The sequence below is a fragment of the Myxocyprinus asiaticus genome, chromosome 33 (genome assembly GCF_019703515.2).
Source record: "Myxocyprinus asiaticus isolate MX2 ecotype Aquarium Trade chromosome 33, UBuf_Myxa_2, whole genome shotgun sequence".
In the NCBI taxonomy this organism is placed as follows: domain Eukaryota; kingdom Metazoa; phylum Chordata; class Actinopteri; order Cypriniformes; family Catostomidae; genus Myxocyprinus; species Myxocyprinus asiaticus.
The window spans coordinates 17,151,030-17,177,616 of record NC_059376.1 but is presented as its reverse complement, the minus strand read 5'-3'; the positions used below and the strand labels follow the sequence as shown (position 1 = coordinate 17,177,616).

The 26,587-nt window shown below is 44.3% G+C and overlaps 1 protein-coding gene across 1 annotated transcript in view; it reads left to right on the top strand.

The window, feature by feature from the left end:
* The window catches only part of LOC127424142 (GDNF family receptor alpha-2-like), a 145,277-nt gene that overhangs the window by 87,907 nt on the left and 30,783 nt on the right, over nucleotides 1–26,587 (top strand). The window contains exons 5-6 of the mRNA XM_051669071.1: nucleotides 24,577–24,686; nucleotides 24,975–25,115. Of these exons, the coding sequence (XP_051525031.1) occupies nucleotides 24,577–24,686; nucleotides 24,975–25,115 (251 nt within the window). The remainder of the gene's footprint in view (nucleotides 1–24,576; nucleotides 24,687–24,974; nucleotides 25,116–26,587) is intronic.

Sequence of the window (26,587 nt, the reverse complement as noted above, 5' to 3'; positions counted from 1 at the left end):
ATTTGAAGTTCTTTATAACTTTACATGGTGTTTAAACAGTACTGGTCCTGCACGAGACGCTGAAGAAACAGCGAGACACAGCACAACAGTCAAAGACATTCGTCCAGCATGTGTTTACATAGGAAAACAATGGGAGTTTTTCTCCTGTCAAGCTCTGTCAAGCTCTGGGAGGGGTGAGGTCACGACCTCTCACGTGACGTAAGCGTGTTGTCAAGGTCATACGTGGAGCAGTAAGCACCATCTCCTCATCTCCACCAATATCAAAATCATTCGACATCGTTGTTTACAATTGTTTTGGACTGTTTTAATTTGTGGACAGCGCTTGGTCTGTGGTCTGTGCACGTTTCTCTTGTAAACAATGATGCTCTTCCTGCCTCCTCCTCCACACGTGACCTTGCCAATGCGCTTACATCACGTGAAGGGTCGTGACCTCACCCCTCCCTGAGCTGGATGGAAGTGAAAATTTTAGTTAAAGTATTGTCGCAAAACGACGCCCTGCAGGGTAGGGCGATCTAGCTCCCGACACATGGGCAAAGATGAGGTATCCTCCGTGGAAACCCTGCTGACACGCAGCGAACTGGAAGGCAACACATGGGCAACCAACAGATACACAAGACAGGACCAATTAGGAAGAGAGAGTTAGGTTAGTTACTTCACACCAAACAACAATCTAGCGAGACACTCATTCAACTCTGAACTACATTTAACATTAAATCAGAACAATCCAGCCAAGAACATGACACACAAGGTGATTAATATAGGCATGAAAAAACAAGGGGCAGGTGCCGCTCGCAGCTGAAAGTTTGCATGATCAGCATTCCCATGGAAACAATCATTGCGAAAACGTCAACATGCTTGGAACAAAACAAACAGAACGTGAAGCAGGTGTCTGTATCCGGACTATGACCAAAACCAAACCAGACAGGAAGTCAGGATCCAGACACCATGCCCTGGACACAAAACACAAGACAGACAGGGAACGATGATGCCATGGTCCTCTTTAGACAAAAACCCAACCTGACAAGGTGACAGGACCGTGACAGTCACTCCAAATTATTAGTTTCTCTGGATTTACTATTTATGGATATGTGTTTGAATAAAATGAACATTTCTGTTTTATTCTATAAACTACTGACAACATTTCTCCCAAATTCCAAAGAAAAATATTGTCATTTAGAGCATTTATTTGCAGAAAATGACAACTGAAGTTCAGAAATCAATATCTGGTGGAATAACCCTGATTTTCAAATTTCAGAATTCAACAGACACTGGAATTGAATGGCTGGCATACATCTAGAGATGCTGATATAAGAACAATTTGGAGTGGTCTCTTATTTTTTTCCAGAGCTGTATGAGACTAAACTCCCTGTCAGCATATGATGTGCCTTGCAATCTTTTACGCGTCGACCATTAGAGACAACACCTCGCAACAGCACCAGCTTTGTGCCCAGCAACAAGATTGTTCTGCGTATGGCATGTATAGTTTGCAGTGAGTGGTAGTTCGGGACAATATTTAATTAAAATTGAGCCAAATATGCAGAGCGGTACCAACTGTTATTCTGGCTAAAAGGATTTAGGCAGTGCAGAAGAAGGCCTGGGTTGGCCAATCGGATGAAAGGGGTGTTGCAGTGCCACCCAAATTAGTGCCCGACCGATATGTCAATATATCGGTCAGCCGATATTATAGGCCAATATTAGCCTTTCACCGATATATCGGTATCGGCATATATGTTTACCGATATGCGCAGATATGAAAACTTTTTTTCAGAACATATAATGCAGAAAACAATGCTTTAGAATTGGTGTCATAGCGTAGTTTTTTTTCAGCAGAGTGCGCTCCGACTCCATTGTTTACAGAGCTGAGCTGACGTTGGCTCGGTGGACAGGGTAGAGTTAAGCGGTGTCTTCTCGGTAAGTTGCTAGCTAGTTTGTGAAATACATACTGGAAAGTTAATAAACAATGACCCCATCATTTTCCCTTTTCAGTATAACAAATATAACATTAACCTTGTCCCTGACAACCATGTCACTCATGTTTATCACATCTGTTTGCTGTGTTAGCCAGATATAGTTTGTCAGTGCAGTCAGTAATGTAGCAGATTGAAAGGTAAGCATCAGAGCATTTTTTTTTGCAGCTCAGCAGACAACAGTGCGGTGGATTGTGTCTGTTGAGTGTTGATTTCATGCTGTGTCTGTTGAGTGTTGATTTCACGAGTGTTGTGAGACGCAATGCTGGAAAGTAAATAAACAACGTCCGTCTTTTATTCTCCATGACAACGAGCTTATAGCTAACTAGCTAACCACGTAGCTACTTTCATACCTTGTCAGCTGAGTGGAAGCTAATGTGTAAAAAACTGTTTTGTTCAGAATTCACAGTTTGGTACCCCCTTCAACCGAACAATTCCAGTTGTTGCATTTATAAAATGTAATATTTAAAAGTCTGGTTTTCCATCGTTGAAAGTTTTCCCTGAACTTGTATAGCAGAATATGGTGTAACACCACTGCCGCTGTTTATCTCTTGACTCGGCAAGTGTAAATGCCTCTTGTTTTACAACCTGCCCCTAATTGACTGGCAGTATTAATATAGTCGGCATTTGACTGATACTAAACAGTACTACTGATGTTTATTTAGCTATTTATTTGATTTTTATTTATTCCTCATTTTAATGGTCAGCAATTGACTGATACTAAACAGTACTGATGTTTATTTAGCTATTTATTTTATTTTTATTTATTCTTTATTTTAACGGTCAGCATTTGACTGAAACTAAACAATACTGATGTTTATTTAACTATATATATATTTTTTATTTATTCTTTATTTTAATGGTCAGTATTTGACTGATACTAAACATACAGTACTGATTTTTATTTAGCTATTTATTGTATTTTTATTTATTCTTTATTTAAATGGTCAGCAATTGACTTATACTAAACAGTACTGATGATTATTTAGCTATTTATTGTATTTGTATTTATTCTTTATTTAAATGGTCAGCAATTGACATACTAAACAGTACTGATGTTTATTTAGCTATTTATTGTATTTTTGTTTGTTCTTTATTTTCTCAGTGTTCATTTCTAGAATTTGTTGACAATGTATAATAATAATGTCAGATATTCTTTGATAAAAATATTTGTTTAAGGAAGCAGCCTTCTGAGTACCTTTGCATAGTCATATCAGTGCAAAATCGGTGAACAATCCACATAGAAAAGGTCTGTTTTCATTCCGGCTCAAAAATGAACTATAATGGCCACTATATCGGTAATCTGTGAATTTTCCCCCTCTAAAATCAGTATCGGTCTCAAAATCCCATATCGGTCAGGCTCTAGGCCAAATATGCAAATATAATATTGTTTTTATTTATTTATTTATTTTAACAATGAAAAAAAAAAATTTGAAATGAATTCTCATTTTACATTTCTTAAACATAAAAATAAAAACTTTAAAAAAATGATCTGTTTTACCCTCATGGAATGTCTCCGTCCATTTTTTAACCTGCTACTTCTGGTGCCAAAAGGGGATTCATGGGAAAACCTGGTCTCATTAATATTCATAAACTCATTACCATAGCTATTCTTACCTGTTAAAATTGTATCTCTAGATATCGATAATAGTATTTTTACTAGTTAAAATCAAAATTAAGATATCAGTAATTCTATTTTCACTAGTAGCAAAGGCTATTTTAGATATCAAGGCAATAATTGTTACTAGTAGAGCTCCCTTTACTGATATCAATAATTACATTGTTACTAGAACAATTTTCATTCTTGATATCAACCACTGAATTACTAGTGAAAATTATAATATTTGATATCAGTAAATTAATTTCAGCATGTTACATTTGGTGTTTCTGCTGTCTGGAAATGGATTTCAGATATCAATAATTTGGAGTGTAATTAATTTTATCTAAAATGACTTTCTTACTAGTAACAATTACATTACAGATATCAGAAATTAAAATTGTCACTAGTGAAAACTGAATTACTGATATCAAAAATGAACATTTGTATTAGTTGTAATTAAATGGTTGATATATATATATATAAAAAAGCCATTTCCACAAATAGAAATTACATATCTTGATAACAAAAATTATATTTTTACTAGTAAGAAAATAATTTTTGATATCAATAATTGTGTTTTGAATAGGAGTGAATGACATATCGCTATGAAACTTTACTAATGAAAATTGTGCCCACCTGGCACCAACAATCATGCCACGGTCCAAATCACTGAGATTACATTTTTTCCCCATTCTGATGGTTGATGTAAACATTAACTGAAGCTCCTGACCCGTATCTGAATGATTTAATGCACTGCACTGCTGCCACACGATTGGCTCATTAGATAATCGCATGGACGATTGTTGGTTCCAGATGGGCTGGTTTGAGTATTTCTGTAACTGCTGAACTCATGGTATTTTCACGCACAACAGTCTTTAGAATTTACTCCGTATGGTGCCAAAAACAAAAAACATCCAGTGAGTGGCAGTTCTGTGGACGGAAACCCTTGTTGATGAGAGAGGTCAACAGAGAATGGCCAGACTGGTTTGACAAAGTCTACGATAACTCAGATAACCGCCCTGTATAATTGCGGTGAGAAGAATAGCAGAATAGAATGCTATTCTGAGATGCGGGTTGGCGCTGTTTTGGTGGCATGTGGGGGACCTACACAATATTAGGCAGGTGGTTTTAATGTTGTGGCTGATCGGTGTAAATATTGTTTTTCATTATTTATAAGCAGAAAATCTGAATTATTCAACAGAAAATTATGTTTGGCTACTAAGCTGTGTGAAAATTCCAAGTCAGATTAGGAAGACCCATAAAACACAGAGAAGGCATAGGGGACACTTGGGCATCAAATCATATGCCTTGTGAAGTTCAGAGATTCTTTCATGCATAGATGTGAAGATGGATCGATGCGACACATCAAAATCTTTGAAGTCTCCACTCTGCTGTTGTTTTTCATTCAGCGTGCCTTTTTTTCTGTGGGATTTGGATAGGCTCTTACAGGAAGGAAGCAAAGAACAGATTATTTTTTAATACGGATACCCTGACCCAATTCTTCATGGCCCTGACTATGATGTGCATGCTATAAGAGTCAGTCTTCAGACAGGAAGATAAACAGATAGATAGAGAGGGAGATTAAAGCTGAAGTGTGTAATTTCTGCACCACTAATTTCACCAAACGCAATTGAACACATCCCATGTCTTCCATTGGTCATAAAAACAAGTCCCACCCCAAACTCATGCCATTATCTGAGGTAATTGTGTTGTGTCTGGCTGGTGCATGTTTCCCAAAAGCATTGTTAGCCAACTATGGTCGTAAGTTCTATCGTTAAACCAACATAGTTCAACGATTTTGTGTTTCCCGAAAATGTAGTTTCTACGAACATACACAAACAGCATTGTATAGTTGTGTGGTTGGAACTACAACTCTACACCTGTGGTTAGAAGCATAGTTCCTTGTTAGTTTGCTGTGTGGACATCATTTGACTTCATTGTGGCTTCTATATCTTTAATTCCATATATATATATATATATATATATATATATATATATATATATATATATATATATATATATTTCATTCTGTCAACACTTTGACCATGTTTACATGCATTTAAGAAAACGACTTATTCCGTAGTTTTGCAGAAACCTGCGTTCTGAAACATCACATGATGCAAGTTCTGCCATTTAAGGGAACATTTTAGAGCTTTTATGATTTAAAATTCACAGAAGTTATTATTCCACCCCTTGTGTAATGTCATTAATGATACAGTAGCTCTATATTGTTGAACCAACATGGTTTAAACGATGGATGTGTGATATAGTTATGACGGTTTCGGGAAACAGTCGTGACTAGCTAGTTAAGTTCTCAAACGATGCATCATACTATGGTGGTTAGGCAGTGAGTTACATCGTTTTATGGGAAACACACCCCTGGTCGGTATGCTCCAACGAACATAGCAGTGTTTTGATAGCACCACAGAGCCACAGTGTTTACATTCTTAGGGGAAATCAACCTACAAATTTAGTAGGCTTAATTCCTACCCCCAACCCTGTGGTGGACCAACAACTGGCTGACGACCTGAATGTGTTCTACTGCAGATTTGAAAGGCCCAATCTCACACCCCACACCCACTCTGATCTTCACTTCACACAAACACCAACACCTCCTGAAACCCCCCTCCTCCCCCCTCCTGCTACTCAACCTGCACTTAAGATCTCTGAAGATGATGTGAGCCGCGTCTTTCGGAAACAAAAGACGAGGAAAGCTTCAGGCCCAGATGGCGTCTCACCAGCGTGTCTTCGATCCTGTGCTAACCAGCTGGCCCCCATCTTCACACAGATCTTCAATAGATCACTGGAGCAGTGTGAAGTCCCATGCTGCTTTAAATGCTCAATCGTTATTCCTGTCCAAAAGAAACCAAAAATCACAGGACTTAATGACTACAGATCTGTCACCCTGACGTCTGTGATCATGAAATCATTTGAGAGACTGGTGTTGACCCACCTGTAGAACATCACTGGACCCTTTCTAGATCCCCTTGAATTTGCTTATCAAGCAAACAGGTCTGTGGATGATGCAGTCAACATGGGATTGCATCATATCCTGCAACATCTGGACAGACCAGGGACATATGCAAGGATCCTTTTTGTGGACTTCAGTTCGGCTTTCAACACCATCATCCCAGCTATACTCCAAAATAAATTACACCAGCTCTGTTCCCATGTCTATCTGTCAGTGGATTACCAGCTTTCTGATGGACAGGCAGCAGCTTGTGAGACAGGGGAAACTCATTTCCAGCACCTGTACAATCAGCACTGGTGTGCTCACCCCACTACTCTTCTCCCTCTACAGCAAAGACTGCATCGCCAAGGACCCCTCTGTCAAGCTCCTGAAGTTTGCAGATGACACCACTGTCATCGGCCTCATCCGAGATGATGATGAGTCTGCATACAGAAGGAAGGTTGAACAGCTGGCTGTGTGGTGCAGTCAAAACAACCTTGAGCTGAACACACTCTAAACGGTGGAGATGATTGTGGACTTTAGGAGGAACACCCCAACACTGAACCTCCTCACCATTCTAAACAGCACTGTGGCAGCAGTGGAGTCATTCAGGTTCCTGGGCACTACCATCTCACAGGACCTGAAGTGGGAGACACACATTGACTCCATTGTGAAAAAGGCCCAGCAGAGGTTATACTTCCTTCGCCTGCTGAGGAAGTTCAACTTACCACAGGCGCTGCTGGTACAGTTCTACTCAGCGGTCATTGAGTCTGTCCTCTGCACTTCAATAACTGTCTGGTTTGGTTCAGCTACGAAATCAGATATCAGAAGACTACAAAGGACAATTCAGACTGCTGAGAGGATTATTGGTTGCCCCCCCCCCCTTCAAGAACTATACACTTCCAGAGTGAGGAAAAAGGCTGGAAAAATCACTCTGGACCCATTAACTTTTTGAACTGTTGCCTTCTGGCCGACGCTTCAGATCACTGAGCGCCAGAACCGTCAGGCACAGGAACAGTTTTTTCCCTCAGGCTATCTATCTCATGAACAGTTAAATTGCCCCATTGAGAAATAACTATGTGCAATGCAAAGTTTAGTCTTTTTTTATATTTATCCAACACATCCAACCTCTTCTGCCATTTCATTCCTCTGAAAAACAAAACAAAAACAAAACAAAAAAAAAACATTTGCACTGTACATAATAGATTTGTATTTGCACTGTACATAACAGATAACAGATTTGTATTAGATTTCGCTATGTATGTGTATGTGTGTGTCTGTGTGTGTATGTATGTGTATATCTATTTTTTTATTTTTTTATTATTATCCATGTCTTGCTGCTGTATTTGTATTGTTTTTGTATTCCTTGTATGTGTAAGCATACTTGGCAATAAAGCTGATTCTGATTCTTTGCATATTAATCTGGGATAGGAAAAAAATAAAATAAATAAATAAATAAATAAAAAGTGAATGAATGTTTTTGTGGCCTAGATTTCTTTGTTGATGGATGAAAAATTGAATTTTAAAGGTAGTGTTTACACTTTTATAGCTTTAGAGGGATGAATGAAACCCCATTATCCTCTCTGAGTCATGTTAAAAAAAATATATTATACAATCCCAATAATACAAGCAATTGTATCTGTCACTGTAATAAAGACATTTTTCTTTGTAACAACTTTGTAACCTTATATTTATAGTAGTGTTAAAAGTATTATTTGCACCTGTTATTTACTGTTGTTGTTGTTATTATTATTATTATTATATTCCTAAGTATTCTATTCCTTGCTATGAAATATGTTAAATTTTGTGAAATTCAATACTTTTATTAGAATCAGTGGTAACACTTTACACTAAGATTCTATTCGTTAACGTTAGTTAATGCATTAGGTATCATGAACAAACAATTAACAATATATTTTTAACAGCATTTATTAATATTTTTAATGTTTGTTAATGAAAATACAATTGTTAATTGTTAGTTCATGGGTGTTCATATTAATAATAGTTCATTAACAAATACAACTTTTGATTAAAAAAATTTATTAGTATATGTTGAAATTAAAATGAACCAAGATTAATAAATGTTGTAAAAGTTAATTGTTAGTTCATGTTAACTAATGTTGTGAACTAATGTTAAGAGATGGAACCTTACTAAAAAAAAAAAAAAAAAAAAAAAATAATAAAAAAAAAATAAGTTACCAAATAATTTATTAACTGGGAAATGAAGTTCCCTATCTGTCACTCACTCGAAGTTGGTGTCGATGTAGTGACACTAGTGGTCACTCTTGGGAGCCCGAGACACCTCTGGTTCTTTGATAAAAGGCCAATGAAAATTGGCGAGTGGTATTTGCATGCCACTCCCCCGAACATACGGGTATAAAAGGAGCTGGTATGCAACCACTCATTCAGATTTTCTCTTCAGAGCTGAACGGTCATGCTCATTGAGCTGAATAGCACTGTTCATTCACCTCTGCTGGATCTGACGGCGCATTTCAGTGGCTTCTCCCTCCTCTGCACTGGTGCACTGCAGAGAACGCCCCTGGGCGCTTCGGCAGAAAAACTAGAGAGTATATTTTCTGAAAGAGCATTTTTCCCCTCTAAAAGAGTATATTTCTCTAAAAGAGCGCACACACGGAACGTCTTTTTAAAGGCGCGTCTTTCTAAAGATGCCTTTCCGTTCGTGTGTTATTCCTGGTTGCGGTCGTTTTCTCTCAACTTCGGATGGTCATGATCGCTGTCTCGTGTCTGGGCACGACCCACATGGAGGCAGCGTTTATGAATGGCTCATGTTCTCACTGCGAGAACATGACCATGGCAACGTTGCGGTCACGGCTTGCTTTCATAAGAAAGCAAGCCACCCCAGCGTCTCCCCGCCTTGGTCCTCCTACCTACGGGTTTGAGGTCAGCGCGGCTGGCGCTGGGGGCGATTTGGGGACTTCAATGGGATCGCCTCCGCCGGGTATCCCCCCGCAGACCTCCCATTCCCCAGCACGGTCGTCTGCCCCAGTCGGGCTTCCGGATGAGTTCGCCGGCTTGTCGCACGGCGAGTCTGGCTTCTTGTTCGAGGCCCGCGAAGATGATGAGCTTTCGAGCGCAGCATCGGAGAGCGGGCTTGTCCAGTCAGACGCAGAAGCCTCAGCTGGGCTTCCCCCCTCGGGGACGGTCGCCCAGTTACAGGCCGACGCCGAAATGATGGACATGCTTTCCCGGGCGGCCGCGAGCGTCGGACTAGAGTGGAACACTCCGCTCTCCCCTGAACCCTCGCAGCTTGATGATTGGTTGCTGGGCTCGCGGCGGCGCTCAGACCAGCCGCGCCCAGCTCCAGTGCCATTCTTCCTGGAGGTGCATGAGGAGCTGACGAAGTCGTGGGAGGCACCTTTTACTGCCCGACCCCGACTCCGCAGTTCCCCTGCTCTCACTACCCTCGATGGCGGGGCGGCCAGGGGCTATACGGCGATTCCCCCGGTGGATAAGGTGCTCGCAGTGCACTTATGCCCGCAGAGTGCCGCCACCTGGCGTGGACGCCCTAAGCTCCCCTCCAAGCCCTGTAGGCTCACGTCGTCCCTGACGGCCAAGGCCTACAGCGCTGCTGGACAAGCCGCCTCTGCCCTGCACGCCATGGCTCTCCTGCAGGTCCACCAAGCCAAGGCACTGAAAGAACTGCACGAGGGTAGTTCCGCCCCAGATTTGATGCAGGAACTGCGCTCGGCGACCGCCCTCGCCCTCCAGGTGACGAAGGTCACAGCGCGGTCTCTCGGGCGGACGATGGCCACACTAGTGGTCCAGGAGCACCACCTGTGGCTCAACCTGGTCGAGATGGGTGAGGCCGACAAGACACGGTTCCTTGCTGCCCCCATTTCCCAGGCGGGCCTATTTGGCGACACCGTTGAGGACTTTGCCCAGCAGTTCTCGACGGTAAAGCAGCAGACGGAGGCAATCCGGCACATCCTGCCCCGGCGCGGCTCAAGACCCCGCACCCCGTCTGCTCGTCGCCAAGGGCATCCTCCTGCGGTGACTGCCCCTCCGGCCCGGCCCCGGCGTGGAGCCCACTGCAGGAAGCCGACGCCACCCGTCTCACAGCCGGCACCGAAGAACCCACGGAGGTCTTCGAAGCACCCCTGAGATGGGTAACCCAGGGACGAGGGAACCCACTCACCTGGAGCTGGTAGAAAGACCACTCCATCCCCCGGTGGAGGGCCGGGTGGAAAATCTTTTGTTGCCTTTTCGTTTGAATTTGCCGCACGCCCAAGTGGCTGCGGTACCCAACAGTTCAACAAAAGAGCGGCTTCCTTCCTCCCTGGGTCACATACCCGGTGTGTACGGTCGTCACCACGACTACCGTCCACGGGTTTTATCTTGCAGGATTGGCACTCCAGCGGTGCCCTTTTCGCCCCTGAGCGCCCAGCTGTGGCACAAATCCACCCCCGATGTGACAGCCTCCACGGGTCGCGAGGACAGGCCTCTTCCTCCCCCGTCCCAGGCTGTTCCGGGGGTGGTCACAAGGAGCCAGGTAAGTGCTTCGATGTCCCTAGACTCAGCACGGCCACGACGTGCTGTGGCAGCTTGCGCTCCACCCCGCCGCGAGGCCCCACCTGCCGGTACGTCCGACGACGTTGTCCCCTTGGTCCCCCTCGCACGGAATTTGGACGCATGGCTTGCACTTCCCAATCCGTCGCGGTGGTCGTCCGACTCGGCTATGCGATTCAGTTCGCCAGGCGCCCACCCAGGTTCAGCGGTATTCACTTCACCTTCGTCAAGGGCGAAAACGCTGTTACCCTGCGCGCGGAAATCGCTACCCTCCTACGGAAGGGCGCGATAGAACCTGTCCCTCCAGCCGAGGTGAAGAAAGGGTTTTACAGCCCCTACTTCATTGTACCAAAGAAAGGCGGTGGGTTGCGGCCAATCTTGGACCTGCGAGTACTGAACTGGGCTTTACACAGACTCCCGTTCAAGATGCTGACGCAAAGACGCATTTTAGCGAGCGTCCGGCATCAGGATTGGTTCGCGGCGGTAGACCTGAAGGACGCGTACTTTCACGTCTCGATCCTTCCTCGACACAGACCCTTCCTGCGGTTCACGTTCGAGGGTCGGGCGTATCAGTACAAAGTCCTCCCTTTCGGCCTGTCCCTGTCTCCTCGCGTCTTTACGAAGATCGCAGAGGCTGCCCTTGCCCCGTTAAGGGAGGTAGGCATTCGCATTCTCAACTATCTCGACGACTGGCTAATCTTAGCTCACTCTCGAGATGTGTTATGCGCACACAGGTACCTGGTGCTCTCGCACCTCAGCCGACTAGGGCTTCGAGTCAACTGGAAAAAGAGCAAGCTCCTCCCGGTTCAGAGCATCTCTTTTCTCGGTTTGGAGTTGGACTCGGTCTCCCTGACGGCGCGCCTTACGAACGAGCGTGCCCAGTTGGTGCTGGCCTGTTTGAAGGCGTTCAAACAGAAAACAGCGGTTCCACTGAAACTTTTTCAGAGGCTCCTGGGGCATATGGCATCCTCGGCGGTGGCCACCCCGCTCGGGTTGATGCATATGAGGCCGCTTCAGCACTGGCTCCAGACTCAAGTCCCGAGACGGGCATGGCACCCATGTCTGGCCCCTGGATGGGACGCGGAAGACCTAGGTGGCCTACCACCCGCTGTGGTAGACATGATCACTCAGGCTAGGGCCCCCTCTACGAGGCGCCTGTATGCCTTGAAGTGGTCTCTGTTCGCTAAGTGGTGTTCTCAACACGAAGACCCCCAGAGATGCGCAGTCGGATCAGTGCTTTCCTTCCTGCAGGAGAGGTTGGAAGGGAGGCTGTCCCCTTCCACCTTGAAGGTGTACGTTGCTGCCATAGCAGCACACCACAACGCAGTTGACGGTAAGTCCTTAGGGAAGCACGACCTGATCATCAGGTTCCTAAGAGGCACTAGGGGGCTGAATCCCTCCAGACCGCTCTTCGTTCCCTCCTGGGATCTCTCCGTAGTTCTTCAGGGCCTACAGAGAGCCCCCTTTGAGCCTTTGCAGTCAGTCGAGCTTAAGGCACTCTCCCTGAAGACTGCCCTCCTGACTGCGCTCACTTCCATCAAGAGGGTAGGTGACCTGCAAGCGTTCTCTGTCAGCGAAACGTGCCGAGAGTTCGGTCCGGGCTATTCTCACGTGATCCTGAGACCCCGACCGGGCTATGTGCCCAAGGTTCCCACCACTCCTTTTAGGGACCAGGTGGTGAACCTGCAAGCGCTGCCCCAGGAGGAGGCAGACCCAGCCCTGGCGTTGCTGTGTCCGGTGTGCGCTTTGCGCATCTATTTGGATCGCACGCAGAGCTTTAGACTCTCTGAGCAGCTCTTTGTCTGCTTCGGTGCACAGCGGAAAGGAAGCGCTGTCTCCAAGCAGAGGATCGCTAACTCGTTTCCCTGCTGGCAAACTGCGTCTTCCTTGGGCAGAGCCCCTCTGCCCCAGTCTCCATGTTGTAGTACCTCCTCCCCCATTGGGCAGGATCTACCTTGAAGGCTCTCCACATGGTTGGAAAGACCATGTGATGTATTTTTCCACTTAAATATCCCCCCCTCTCTGGGGTGAGGTGTGGTCTCCGCGGTGTCCTCCCCTTGGGAGGGACACCCCCCGACTAGACCTGGCGGCCCAGTCAGATAATCCCCCTTCTTTTTTTAGGGAGTGGAAAAAGAGAAGGGGAAAAGAGGCCACGACTGGGTTAAGCCCGTCTCTATCTTTGGGTAGTCGACTTGTCCCCAAAAAGGGCCGTTCGACACTCATCACTGTGTTGGGGTTACGTGTCAACCTGGTGCGCTGGCTATGAGGCACACAGCAAGTCTGCCCACCACACACCGCCAGTTCATGTAACACAGTTCAGCCTTGTGGCATTTTGTATAGGGACCCCTAGTGTCACTACATCGACACCAACGTCGAGTGAGTGACAGATAGGGAACGTCATGGTTACTGGTGTAACCTCCGTTCCCTGATGGAGGGAACGAGACGTTGCTCCCTCCTGCCACAATGCTGAACTACCCGCTGAAATGGCCGGACCTTATATCGGCTCCTCAGCGTAAAACCTGAATGAGTGGTTGCATACCAGCTCCTTTTATACCCGTATGTTTGGGGGAGTGGCATGCAAATACCACTCGCCTATTTTCATTGGCCTTTTATCAAAGACCAGAGGTGTCTCGGGCTCCCAAGAGTGACCCCTAGTGTCACTACATCAACACCAACGTCTCGTTCCCTCCATCAGGGAATGGAGGTTACACCAGTAACCATGACGATACAAGACCATCACAGTAGATACTGGTTGGTCTAATTGTGAGAAGAAATTCCACAATCGATTGTTTTTGTTCAAAGTATTGGAACACGTTTCTCTAAACTTTTTGAAGTTGTCTTGCAAATTATGATTAATATGCTTCCATCGCACATGGACTGCCCCAGGCTACGCTACTCAATTGCCAAACGATGGAGTCACCCTCTACTTGGGGAATGAAAGAGCTCTCCTGGTGGTAAGTTGAAGGACAAAAACATGAGCCACTTTGACACTAATGATTGACACTGACAAACAAAAGAGCTCTGCACCATTCACCAAGAAAGCAATCGAAATGTCCAAGAAACCAATCTCTATTGAATTTCAGACTTATCGATGTTAGGGGCCATTACTGGTCCTTATTACGTTAGATTCATCTTTCAAGAGTGAGGGGGGCAAGATCAGATTTATTGATTTACCCCAGAAAGGAACATTTCTCCCCATAACTTTTTTAAACTTAAAATATTTGACTTAAGAGAGAGAATGCTGCATTTACAGTGTAGATAAGTGTTGAATAAATGGGCTTTTTCAAATTTTAGAATAAAAAGGGAATAGATATGCATTATACACTGGGGTCTAAAAGTCTAAGACACATTGACAATCCCCCTCCCATTTAAACCTTTATTTAAGTTTTTAAGTATAAGGATTTTGAAAATTGTTTAAACAGAAAAGTTACAACGTAAAATGAAAAATAAATATTTAAGATTCTGAACCATTTTATAGATAACTAATCAAAAGTAAGCAAAGTTTCAAAATATCAGATTTGCTTGCTTTTATTAAGCACACAAGATGATCTTTGGAACATTCTCAAATAATGACTGGATAACATGGTTCATCAAGTTTTGCACAAACTTTTGAAGTCCATGCAATGAGTGCATGCTGTCTTTAAAGGAAAATGGGAAGATACTGTATGTACCAAATTTTTACTTAAATTGTTATGCTTATAATAAAATTTGTAATGGAAAAAAAATAAATAAAAAGGCAAATGCAAAATGGAAACATTTTCAATAGTGTTCTTAGACATTTGGACCTCACTGTATGTATTTTTGGCATTTCTGGTGATTCAGGGATACCCGAATCTAAAATTATATTTACAATTATAAATGTAATTATAATTCAGATTTATTTAATTATAAATAATTGAAACAATAAATACATACACACCTTTGAATTCAGTGCTATATACCTTGAATCTTGAAGAGCTAGCCATCTGCTTCTGTTGCAGTGCTGCCCATAGCAATAAGAGTCATTTGTTTACAAGATATTATTTTTCCATAGGCCCAAAGAGAATTGGATCGGTATTAATCACCACACAAACCAAATGACAGTATATTTAAATGTCCGATATTTGAAAATGAAAGAACTTTTAGTGCCACTCATTTTGGGGTTCTTTCAGGGAATAGAAAATCTAACAGGGCCTTTAGAACTCTTTGGAGGGAGACAGGCTGTAATTTGAGCAGTGAGTGGTCCGCTCAGGTATAATAGAGGAGTCCTGGCGAGAACTTAAATGTGCTTTATCTTGATGCCAGAGCACTTTCTCCCCAAACAATCCTAGACAGCCTTTTCTAAACTTCAAGTGAACAGTAAATTATAGCAGTTATATTGTCCTCACCTGAAAGGCAAAACCTGCTGCTGAAACCTCTCTATCTTAGTCTGTCTTGTCTTGCACACTCCTCTCTGACATAATTTTTTTTTTTTCTGCATTTTTGTATAATCTCTGCTAGTATGATGCATTACAGTTACCACAACATCTCCCCCATTTATGTAAGCAATATCACACAAGCATAAATGCCGTATGGAATATCATCATGGTAATTCATCCGTAGGTCGCAGATATTCAGAATAGCATGATTGTGAGCAATTTGGCTTTTATACAAATGCTCTATAAATAAAGTTAGTACTGAGTAATTTCCAACCCAGTTTCATGACAAGTCATGGTTCATGGTTCCCTATCTGTCACTCACTCGACATTGTGCCGTTGTAGTGACACTAGGGGTCACTCTTGGGAGCCCGAAACACTTCTGATCTTTTGAAAAAAGGCCAATGAGAATTGACAAGTGGAATTTGTATGCCACTCCCCCGGACATACGGGTATAAAAGGAGCTGGTATGCAACCACTCAATTCCTCTAAAAAAAAAAAAAAAAAAAAAAACTCACCTCGCTAAAGACTGCTGGATTTGATGAGCATTTTAGCGGCTTCTCCCCCTCTGTGCCTGTGCAGTGCCGAAAATGCCCCTGGGTGCTTCGGCAGAGCAAAAAAAAAAAAGAGTATATTCTGAAAAGAGTATATTTTCCATTCATAAAAGAGCGGCACACACGGAACGTCTTTTTAAAGATGTCTTTCCGTTTGTGTGTTATTCCTGGTTGCGGTCACTATCTCTCCGCTTCCGATGGCCACAATCGCTGTCTTACGTGTCTGGGCGCTGCCCACGCAGAGACATCATTCATGGATGGATCATGTCCTCATTGCGAGAACATGACCATGGCAATGTTGCGGTCGCGGCTTGCATTCGTAAGAAAGCAAGCCACCCCAGCGGCTCCCCGCCTCGATCCTTCTACCTATGGGTATGAGGCCGTGCTGGTTAGCACTGGGGGCGATTTGGGGACCTCAGTGGGACCACCTCCGCCGGGTATCCCTCCACAGACCTCCCATTCCCCAGCACGCTCGCTTGCTCGGACGAGATCACCGGCTCATCTCAGGGCGGGTTCGACATCTCGTCTGGTGCCCCGGAAGATGATGAGTTATCGAGCGCAGCATCAGAGAGCGGGCTCGCCCAGTCTGACGCTGAGGCTTCGGCTCAGCTTCCTCCTTCGGGAACAGTTGCCCAGTCTCAGGCCGATGCGGAAATGACTTTCCCAGGCTGCCACGAGCGTTGGGCTAGAGTGGAACCCTCCGCTCTCCCCTGAACCCACACGGCTCAAAGATTGGTTTCTGGGCTCAAGGCGCCGCTCACAGCCGTGCCCCGCCCCCGTTCTTTTCTTCCCTGAAGTGCATGAGGAGCTGACAAGGTCGTGGGAGGCACCTTTTACTGCACGGTCCCGATCTTTCAGCTCCCCTGCTCTTGCTACCCTCGATGGAGCGGCCAGGGGGTATTCGGTGATCCCCCAGGTGGACAAGGCTCAGGTGCCCGAAGCTCCCATCCAAGGCCTGTAGGTTTACGTCATCCCTGAAGGTTAGAGCCTACAGTGCCGCTGGACAAGCCGCCTCCGCCATGCACGGCATGGCTCTCCTTCAAGTACACCAAGCCAAGGCACTAAAAGAACTGCACGAGGGTTGTTCTGACCCAGGATTGATGCAGGAACTGCGCTTGGAGACCGACCTCGCTCTCTGGGCGACGAAGGTCACAGCGCGGTCTCTCAGGCAGGCGATGTCCACTCTCGTGGTCCAGGAGCGCCACCTCTGGCTCAACATGGTAGAGATGCAAGAGGCTGACAAGGCACAGTTCCTTGACGCTCCCATCTCCCAGGTTGGCCTGTTGGGCGACACCGTCGAGGAGTTTGCCCAGCAGTTCTCAATGGTGAAGAAGCAGACGGATGCTATAAAGCACATCCTGCCCCGGCGCGGCTCAAGATCCCGCACCCCATCTGCTCATCGCCAAGGGCGTCTCCCTACAGCAACACCTTTGGCTCTGCCGCAGCCCGCCCCCGTGGCCCAGCAGGAAGCAGACGCCCCCCTTCTCACGGCTGGCCGCCAAGAAACCGAGGAAGGCTTCGAAGCGCCACCGAGATGGGCGACCCAGGGGCAAGGAGACCCATCTCTCTGGAGCTGGTGCACAGACCACTTCATCCTCTGGTGGAGGGCCGGGAGGAGAATCTGTTGTTTTCTTTTTCGCAGCATGCCCCAGAGGCTGCGGTACCCAAAGGTTCAGCAAAAGATCAGTTTCCTTGTTTCCTGGGTCACATGTCTGGTATACATGGCCGTCGTCACGACCGCCATCCACCGCTCCTTTTTGGCAGGGTTGGCGCTCCAGCTGTGGACCCCCTGGGTGCCCAGCTATGGCACGAATACCTCCACATGGGATTAGTGCCAATGGACTTCGGGGAGGAGATTCTTCCTCCCTCCTCCTCGGCCAATCTCAGGGTGGGCGGCAGGAGCCAGGTAAGTGCGTCGATGTCCCTCGACTCAGCATGGCCACGGGGCTTGAGTCCCCTCGATCGTGGAGGCTGCCCTTGCCCCGCTAAGGGAATTGGGCATCCGCATTCTTAACTATCTTGATGACTGGCTGATCTTAGCTCACTCTCGAGAGTTGCTATGCGCACACAGGGACTTTGTGCTTCGACGCCTCAGCCGTCTGGGGCTTTGGGTCAACTGGGAAAAGAGCAAGCTGTCCTTGGTTCAGAGCATCTCTTTTCTCGGTTTGGAGTTGGACTCGGTCTCGATGACAGCGCATCTCATGAACGAACGTGCTCAGTCAGTGCTGAACTGTCTGAAGGCATTCAGATGGAGGACAGTGGTTTCACTGAAACTTTTTCAGAGGCTCCTGGGGCATATGGCATCCTCAGCGATGGCCACACCACTCGGGTTGATGCATATGAGACCGCTTCAGCACTGGCTTCAGACTCGAGTCCCGAGATGGGCATGGTGCCACAGGACACATCGCGTGGCCATCACGCCGATTTGTCGCCACCTTTTCAGCCCTTGGACCGACCTCACATTTCTATGGGCAGGGGTTCCCTAGAGCAGGTCTCCAGACATGTCGTGGTTACAACAGATGCCTCCAAGATGGGCTGGGGCACCGTATGCTATGGGCACACAGCCGCCGGTTCTTGGACTGGCCCGTGGCTGCATTGGCACACCAACTGCCTAGAGTTGTTGGCAGTACTGCTCGCCTTGCGGAGGTTTCGGCCATTGATCCAAGGCAAGTATGTGTTGGTCCGGACGGACAACACAGCGACGGTAGCTTACATCAACCGCCAAGGAAATCTACGCTCCCATTGCATGTCACAACCATCTCCTCCTCTGGAGTCAGCTTCGCCTCAAGTCGCTACAAGCCACTCACATCCCGGATGACCTCAACACCGCAGCAGACACGCTGTCATGTCAGGTTACCCTCAGGGGAGAGTGGAGACTCCACCCTCAGGTGTTCCAGCTGATTTGGAGTCGATTCATTCAAGCACAGGTAGACCTGTTTGCTTCCCCGGAATCCTCCCACTGCCCGCTTTGGTATGCCCTGACCGAGGCACCTCTCGGTATAGATGCATTGGCACACAGCTGGCCCCCTGGACTAAGCAAGTATGCGTTTCCCCCAGTGAGCCTACTTGCACAGACCCTCTGCAAGGTCAGGGAGGACGGGGAGCAAGTCATCCTAGTAGCACCCTACTGGCCCACCTAGACATGGTTCTCGGAAGTCACGCTCCTCATGACAGCCCCCCTGGCGAATTCCCCTGAGGAAGAACCTTCTTTCTCAGGGACAGGGCACCATCTGGCACCCATGACCAGTCCTCTGGAATCTCCACGTCTGGCCCTTGGACGGGACGTGGAGGACTTAAGTGGCCTACCACCCGCAGTGGTAGACACAATCACTCAGTCTAGGGCTCCCTCTACGAGGCGCCTGTATGCCTTGAAGTGCCATCTGTTCGCTAAGTGGTGTTCTTCCCGATGGGAAGACCCCCAGAGATGCACAGTTGGATCAGTGCTTTCCTTCCTGCAGGAGAGGTTGGAGGGGCGGCTGTCCCCCTCCACCTTGACGGTGTATGTAGCCGCTATTTCGGCTCATCACGATGCAGTAAATGGTAAGTACTTGGGGAAGCCCGACTTGATCTTCAGGTTCCTGAGAGGCGCTAGGAAGTTGAACCCCTCTAGACCACACCTTGTTCCCCCGCGGGACCTCTCTGTAGTCCTTCAGGTTCAATGGGGAGCTCCCTTTGAGCCCTTGGAGTCAGCTGAGATTAAGGCACTCTCTTTCAAGACTGCCCTCCTGACTGCGCTTACTTCCATCAAGAGGGTAGGGGACCTGCAAGCGTTCTCTGTCAGGAAATCGTGCCTGGAGTTTGGTCCGGGTTACTCTCACGTGATCCTGAGACCTCGACTGGGCTATGTGCCCAAGGTTCCCACGACCCCTTTTAAGGATCAGGTGGTGAACCTGCAAGTGCTGCCCCAGGAGGAGGCAGACCCAGCCTTGGCATTGCTGTGTCCGGTGCGAGCCTTACGCATCTATTTGGATTGCACACAGAGCTTCGAGCAGCTCTCTGTCTGCTTTGGTAGACAGCGGAAAGGAAGCACTGTCTCCAAACAGAGGATTTCCCACTGGATCATTGACGCCATCGCTATGGCATATCAAGCTCAGGACGTGCCACCCGCTGCGGGGTTACGAGCCCACTCTACCAGGAGTGTGGCGGCCTTCTGGGCCCTGGCCAGTGGCACCTCTTTGGCAGACATCTGCAGAGCAGCGGGCTGGGCAACACCCAACACCTTTGCGAGGTTCTACAGTCTCCGGGTTGAGTTTGTTTCATCCCGTGTAGTGGAAGGCACAAGCAGGTAAGTTCCGGGACAGCTGGCCGGATGTACCACTTGCGCATAGCACCTTTCCACTCCCTTGAGGGGAAGATGTGCACTCTTGACTACCAGTAGTGTTCACAGACTGTGATCCCTGGATAACTTCCTCCTTAGCCCTGTGGCAGTTGAGTTTGCGGAGAAACTCGCTGCCGGCTCATTAAGTGCTCTGTTAAGGCCCTGTACTGAGGTAGGTGCTCCACATGCGGTGGTTCCCCATAAGAAACCCCATGTGTTTTATCTTCCGTAAAATCATTTCCCTCTTGGTAAACTACATCTTATTTGAGCAGAGGGCCCTCTGCTCTGGTCGTCATTCTTGTAGAAACTCCTCCCCCCATGGGTAGGACCTACCATGCGACTCTCCACATGACATACTTCTAACAAGACACGGTAAGACCATGTGATGTATTTCCACTTGAAGTACCTCCCCCTTCTCTGGTCAGGGTGTGGTCTCTGTGGTGTCTTCCCCTTGGGAGTGACACCCCCCCCCCCCAACGTGGACACTCGCAGATCCCAGTCCGTTAACAAAATTCCACTCTTTTTGGGGAGAAAAAGAGGGGAAAGAGGCCTTGGCTGGGCTAGCCTGTCCCTATTTGTTGAGCAGTCGACGCTCGTAGCAGCACTGGGGGAGGTTACATGACAGACAAAAGTCTGCCCATCTCGCACCGCTAGTCCACGTAACACAGTTCAGCTAGTTGTGGTGTTTTGTATAGGGATCCCTAGTGTCACTACATCGACACAACGTCGAGTGAGTGACAGATAGGGAACTTCATGGTTACTTTCATAACCTCCGTTCCCTGATGGAGGGAACGAGACGTTGTGTTCCTCTTGCCACAATGCTGAACTACCCGCTGAAATGGCCGGGACCTTGTCTCGGCTCCTCAGCACAAAACTTGAATGAGTGGTTGCAAACCAGCTCCTTTTATACCCGTATGTCCGGGGGAGTGGCATGCAAATTCCACTTGCCAATTCTCATTGGCCTTTTTTCAAAAGATCAGAGGTGTTTCGGGCTCCCAAGAGTGACCCCTAGTGTCACTACATCGACACAATGTCTCGTTCCCTCCATCAGGGAACGGAGGTTATGAAAGTAACCATGACGTTTCTTACTATTTTATCTCATGATACTATGTTGGTAATTTCAGACTAAATATAGTCATGTTGAATTCATTTCTGCCAATGAAAATAGTTCCAAAAGGTGCAAAAGCATGTAGTATGTTGACAAGCAATGCACAGACTGATTGATTGTCTGAAATGCCATGAACACAGACAAGCAAAGTATACAAACATTTACAAGTCCAAGTGCTGTTATATGAAAAATCAGCACTCGTTGAATGCAGCTTGCCCAATCAAATTAGAGGACTGGAACTATCTGTTGTATAAAAAACACAAACTGACTCTCCCCTATCATTTAAACATTTTAGCAGGGCTAAGTACTTCATTATTCAACTAATACCGTAAGACAGAGTGAACAAATAAGACACTGATGGTGGCTTTGTACTTTTTTTTTATTCTTTTTTTTTTTTTTACAAAGACATTGTGAATATATTAGAGGATATAAAACATGTTGCCCCATTTTTAAGAACAGAGAGTTTTGAAAATTTGTGAACTTTTATGATTTCCAGCCCCTAAGCGATTCAAGTATTTATATCATGTTGGGAACCCAACTGGTACATCAGTATTTTTCGTACCTCTCCATTTGATTCCAGCAGCGTGAACAGATGTAATTAGAAATGTAAATCACAGCAGGGTCTTTAGCAGTATGCTAATTAAAAGGTGCATTTACAAAGAAGGGGAGGGTAAGAATTAAATACACACTGGGCGCCACTGGGAATGTATCTGTGTTTAGAAGCACCCTGTTCCACAGAGACTCTACGGTACTTTGGTCTTTGATAATGGGCACTTGGCACGGTATATCTGTGGTGTGATTTAAAAAATGTGATGGCAAGTAGAAACTATAGCCTACTCTCCAAACTTAGTTGCAGAATGGTGCTTCCAGTGTAGAGAGCTTCAATGATTATAATGGGAATGACTTATGTGTGTCCAGTGTACACATGTTGAAACTGTAGGGTGTGTACAGTTGCTAACCAATGTCACAACAGCTATTTTCAACTGTTTCAAAATGTGACATCCATATTTATAATGTATTACTGTTTTGATTACTGTCTTCAATGTAACACTAGGATTGCATAATGTGAAGCTGTTTTTGTACAGAAATATCATTTAATTGTAATGAATAATCTTATCATGGTTTGCATTCACCAAGTCCGAAAAATACAAAAAAACATTAAAAATGAATTATAATTGAATTATTTATTAAAATCCAGAAATCAATTTCATTTATAAAGTATTTGAAGGAATTTTCTGAATTCAATACAAGTTAAGCTCAGTCGACAGCTTTTGTGACATAATGTTGATTTCCACAAGAAAATATATATATACAAAATTATAAAAATTTATATATATATATATATATATATATATATATATATATATATATATATATATATATATATTGCTTTCTAACTTTACACAGAAAAGGTTAGAAAGCAATTTTATTTAGAATGCATATAGTATTTCAACAAAGCATGGGTTAGGTTTAGGGCAAGGCAGGGCAGGGGTTGGCAATCTATGGCACGCATGCCAGCATTGGCCTTAAGTCAAGTTAACAACTACTAATGTTTACGTCTTGTGTCTATACTTTTAAAATGGTGTGCATGTTAACATTTATGGGCTGGCCACATTAACCTCCATTGTGAGCGCCTCACTGTAACTGCAATCTTTGCCCTTTGTTAACATAATTTAACATGAACTAACAGTGAACAATACTTTTACAGAATTTATTAATCTTGGTTAATGTTCCACTAATACATTGTTAAAATCAAATGTTGTATATGTTGACATAAGCTAATGCACTGCTATGAACTAACATGAAATAACAATGAAAATTTTTTTTTTTTTTTTTTTTTTTTTTTTTTGTAAACTAACATTAACAAACATTAATAAATGTTGTAAACAAATATATATTGTTTATTGTAAGTTTGTGATACCTAATGCATTAAGTAATGCATTAAGGTATTTTTTTTTTTTTTCTGTAAAAAAGGACAATCTGACTCCTCATTATTCCGCCTATTATAAGACAACTTGCCAAATAAATTAATAAATGGACATGAGACATTGATTTGCATTGAAATTATGTAATTATTTCAGAAAAAAAGACATTGCTGAACAACTAAATTTCACTTCTGGTTAGCATCAGCGTTCTGTTGGTGTTTATTTTGTAAATAATGACCATCTGACTGCTCATTTCCAGCTTATTACAAGACTACTTGCCAATACATGAATAAATGCACATGAAACATTGATCTGAGTCAAAATTATTTTATAAGCTTACTTGTAGTGAATGCACAGTGATCCGAGAAGCAGGAAAGATTATTTGCAAATTCACAATACCCTGTTAAGAGTTCTGATATGTGGATGTGCGGTTGTTACTCAGAGATATCAGACCGCTAGATGGCGGCATTGACCAATTAGAATAGAGTATTCCAGAGAGCTGTGTAATAACTAATGTTAACGAATGGAACCTTATTTTACAGTGTTACCAATTTTCTTTTTTTTTTTTTTTATAATCCACATTATGCCTCAAATGCTGTAATTTGATTTTAACTTGTATTGAACCCAGGACATTCAGATAACTGGAAAACATACATTACTTTATGGTTAAGTAATATATAAAAGATTTTGAGCTTGAATTTCCAGCAAATCTCATGACTATATTGTGAGATACCTTTACTGTGATATAAAATTACATAACACCCATGCCTATGATGACAAGTCAAGTATTTGTAGAGACTCTTGTGTTCCCTTATGCTCCAAAGAGGATGTCCTGTCTTCTGCCTGACCTCCAGGATGCCTCTAAACCACAAGCATGTAGTGGTCACAGTCAGCATGGATGACTAACAAACAGACAGAGGAAAAGAGAGAGAAAGAACGAAAGACAGAAAAATAAAGAAAGAGAGTCATGATTCACCCTTATCTTGAAGAAAAGCCAGTGATGTGTAAAGCTAAAGACGCCTCTGAACCAGCAGAGACTCACAATCTGTCCATTGTGTATTGCACTCTGGCCTCTTTAGTCATAAACACACACACACATATGAATACACACACTACTCGTTTGACCCACAAACATTCCCCATTTTTACCCGGAGCCAAACTGTAGACTTACTGCACTTGTTTCATGTAAAGCAGTTCCATGTTGCCATGTTGATGTTGTGTTTTTCTGGCAAGGTCACGCCTGGCTGATTTCCACACAAACTGTCAGATGACCCCTCACTCCGTCAGCAGCTGTCTCAACGATGACTATCAGGCCTGCCTCGCATCTTATACCAGACTCATCGGTGAGTGAAAGAGATAAACTTTTTGTCATTTAAATATTTTATACAATTATAAATAAAAGTGTTATTATTAACACCTTGATAATACCTACGCCAACTTAACTGAACAAATTTGGTTTTAATATTTGACTTAGAAGATAAATAACAAAAACACAAAAAAATTAACCTACATTTATCTCTTAAATTTAATAGTGCACATACTTTAGTTCATTTTATCATTCAGTGCAGTGTATAATTCAGTAACCTAGAATGACATTTGTTTGTTGATTTGATCTGCCTGCTCTGTTATAGGTACAGACATGACTCCTAACTATGTGGACTCAGGTCACTCAAACTTCACCATCTCCCCCTGGTGTACCTGCCGAGGCAGTGGGAATCAGGAGGAGGAGTGTGAGAAATTTCTACAGGACTTTAGAGAAAACACCTGCCTTCGTAAGTCTTTCTTTTTTGTGTGTTTCCCCTTCAGCTTCACTTACCACTCGGCTTTCTGCATTTGCATTCAATTCGGAGTGTATACTCAGATTTTTGATTAGCAATTGAGGATGTGGTACAGATGTGAGGATATGGTTGTTTAGGAATTGGCTTCTTCGTACCAGTGGACATTATTCAAAGTAATTGCTTTCTTAATTTTTGATGGGAATTATAATGAGGCTATGAGGGATAGACTTACTCTTCAATGGGTTGTACGGTTGTAGTGTTTTGGATAGTTCTGCTGACGAAACATTGAAAAAACATCCTTCCAAGGAATTTCAGGTGACCTCCAGAAAACCTCCAGAAAATAATTGTTTTGGAAAATGAGATATGATCTAACAGCTTTATGCAGTGCATGCCAATGAAGAGGCAGTAAGTCTGTCCCTCACAGCCTTGTTTTCATACAAGTCTAAAATATGGCACTGTTGTAAATAAGGTCTGTTGGTACTTTTTAAATCTGAATGCAACCTATTGTGGCAATGTTTGAAAGTCTGCATGTTTTGGTTGTGTTTTGTGAGCTTAAAAACACTCATTCATGTGTGGAACCTCTAAACACCACCAGAATATTAGATGTCTTATTGGTTTAAATGTCATACTTGCTAGCAGAGAGTAAATATGCAGGCTGAAGCTAATAAGGCTTCCACTCTGGCTTGTTATTATCTGCTTTTTGGTATCTCACAGTGATAATAGCTGTCTTTTAAAGCTTATTTTAACAGCTTTAATTTTTTTAATGACTTTTTAAATAAATCTAATAAAATGAAACTTTGTGCAGACAGATTTAGATTAAAGCTTTTTAAAGTGTTTTGGTAACACTTTAGTTTAGGGATCAGAATTTAGACAGTATTTCATGACTAATAATTACACTTGTAAGTGACTGGTTATGGACTTGTTTGGCTGATTTCTTATTCTGGCTTTATAGCTCCTTTATATTTGCTTTTGTCATAATTAATTTCTTATCTAAAAACAAAACATATCAATAGCTATTATGATGCAAATTACATCCTTTATAGGTTCTCAGTACTCTGTGTGAATGTGTGGCTTATAAGTATGAAATACATGTAGAATGCAAATATTATTTCAACAAAGCAGAGAAGGTTAGGGTTAGGTTTAGGGCTAGGGGTTGTTGTAGAGCAGGTGTCGGCAACCTATGGCACACGTGCCAGCATTGGCACATGGAGGGGTAATAAGTGGCATGCCAGCAACGGCGAGAGAGTAGACTATTTTATTTATATAAATTCCGCACCTGAATTCAAATCTACATCTTGATGTAATCCTTCCTCATGATCACGGAGCGCGTTTTCATGAGCTGAATGGGAGGTTAAAATGTGATGAAACTGCAGTTTACCCAACAGACTCGTGCAGCGAGTGCAAGCCATTCATGCATCACAAGATTTAAACTTTCCTTTAATCACGTGATTAAACATGCCCGCTTT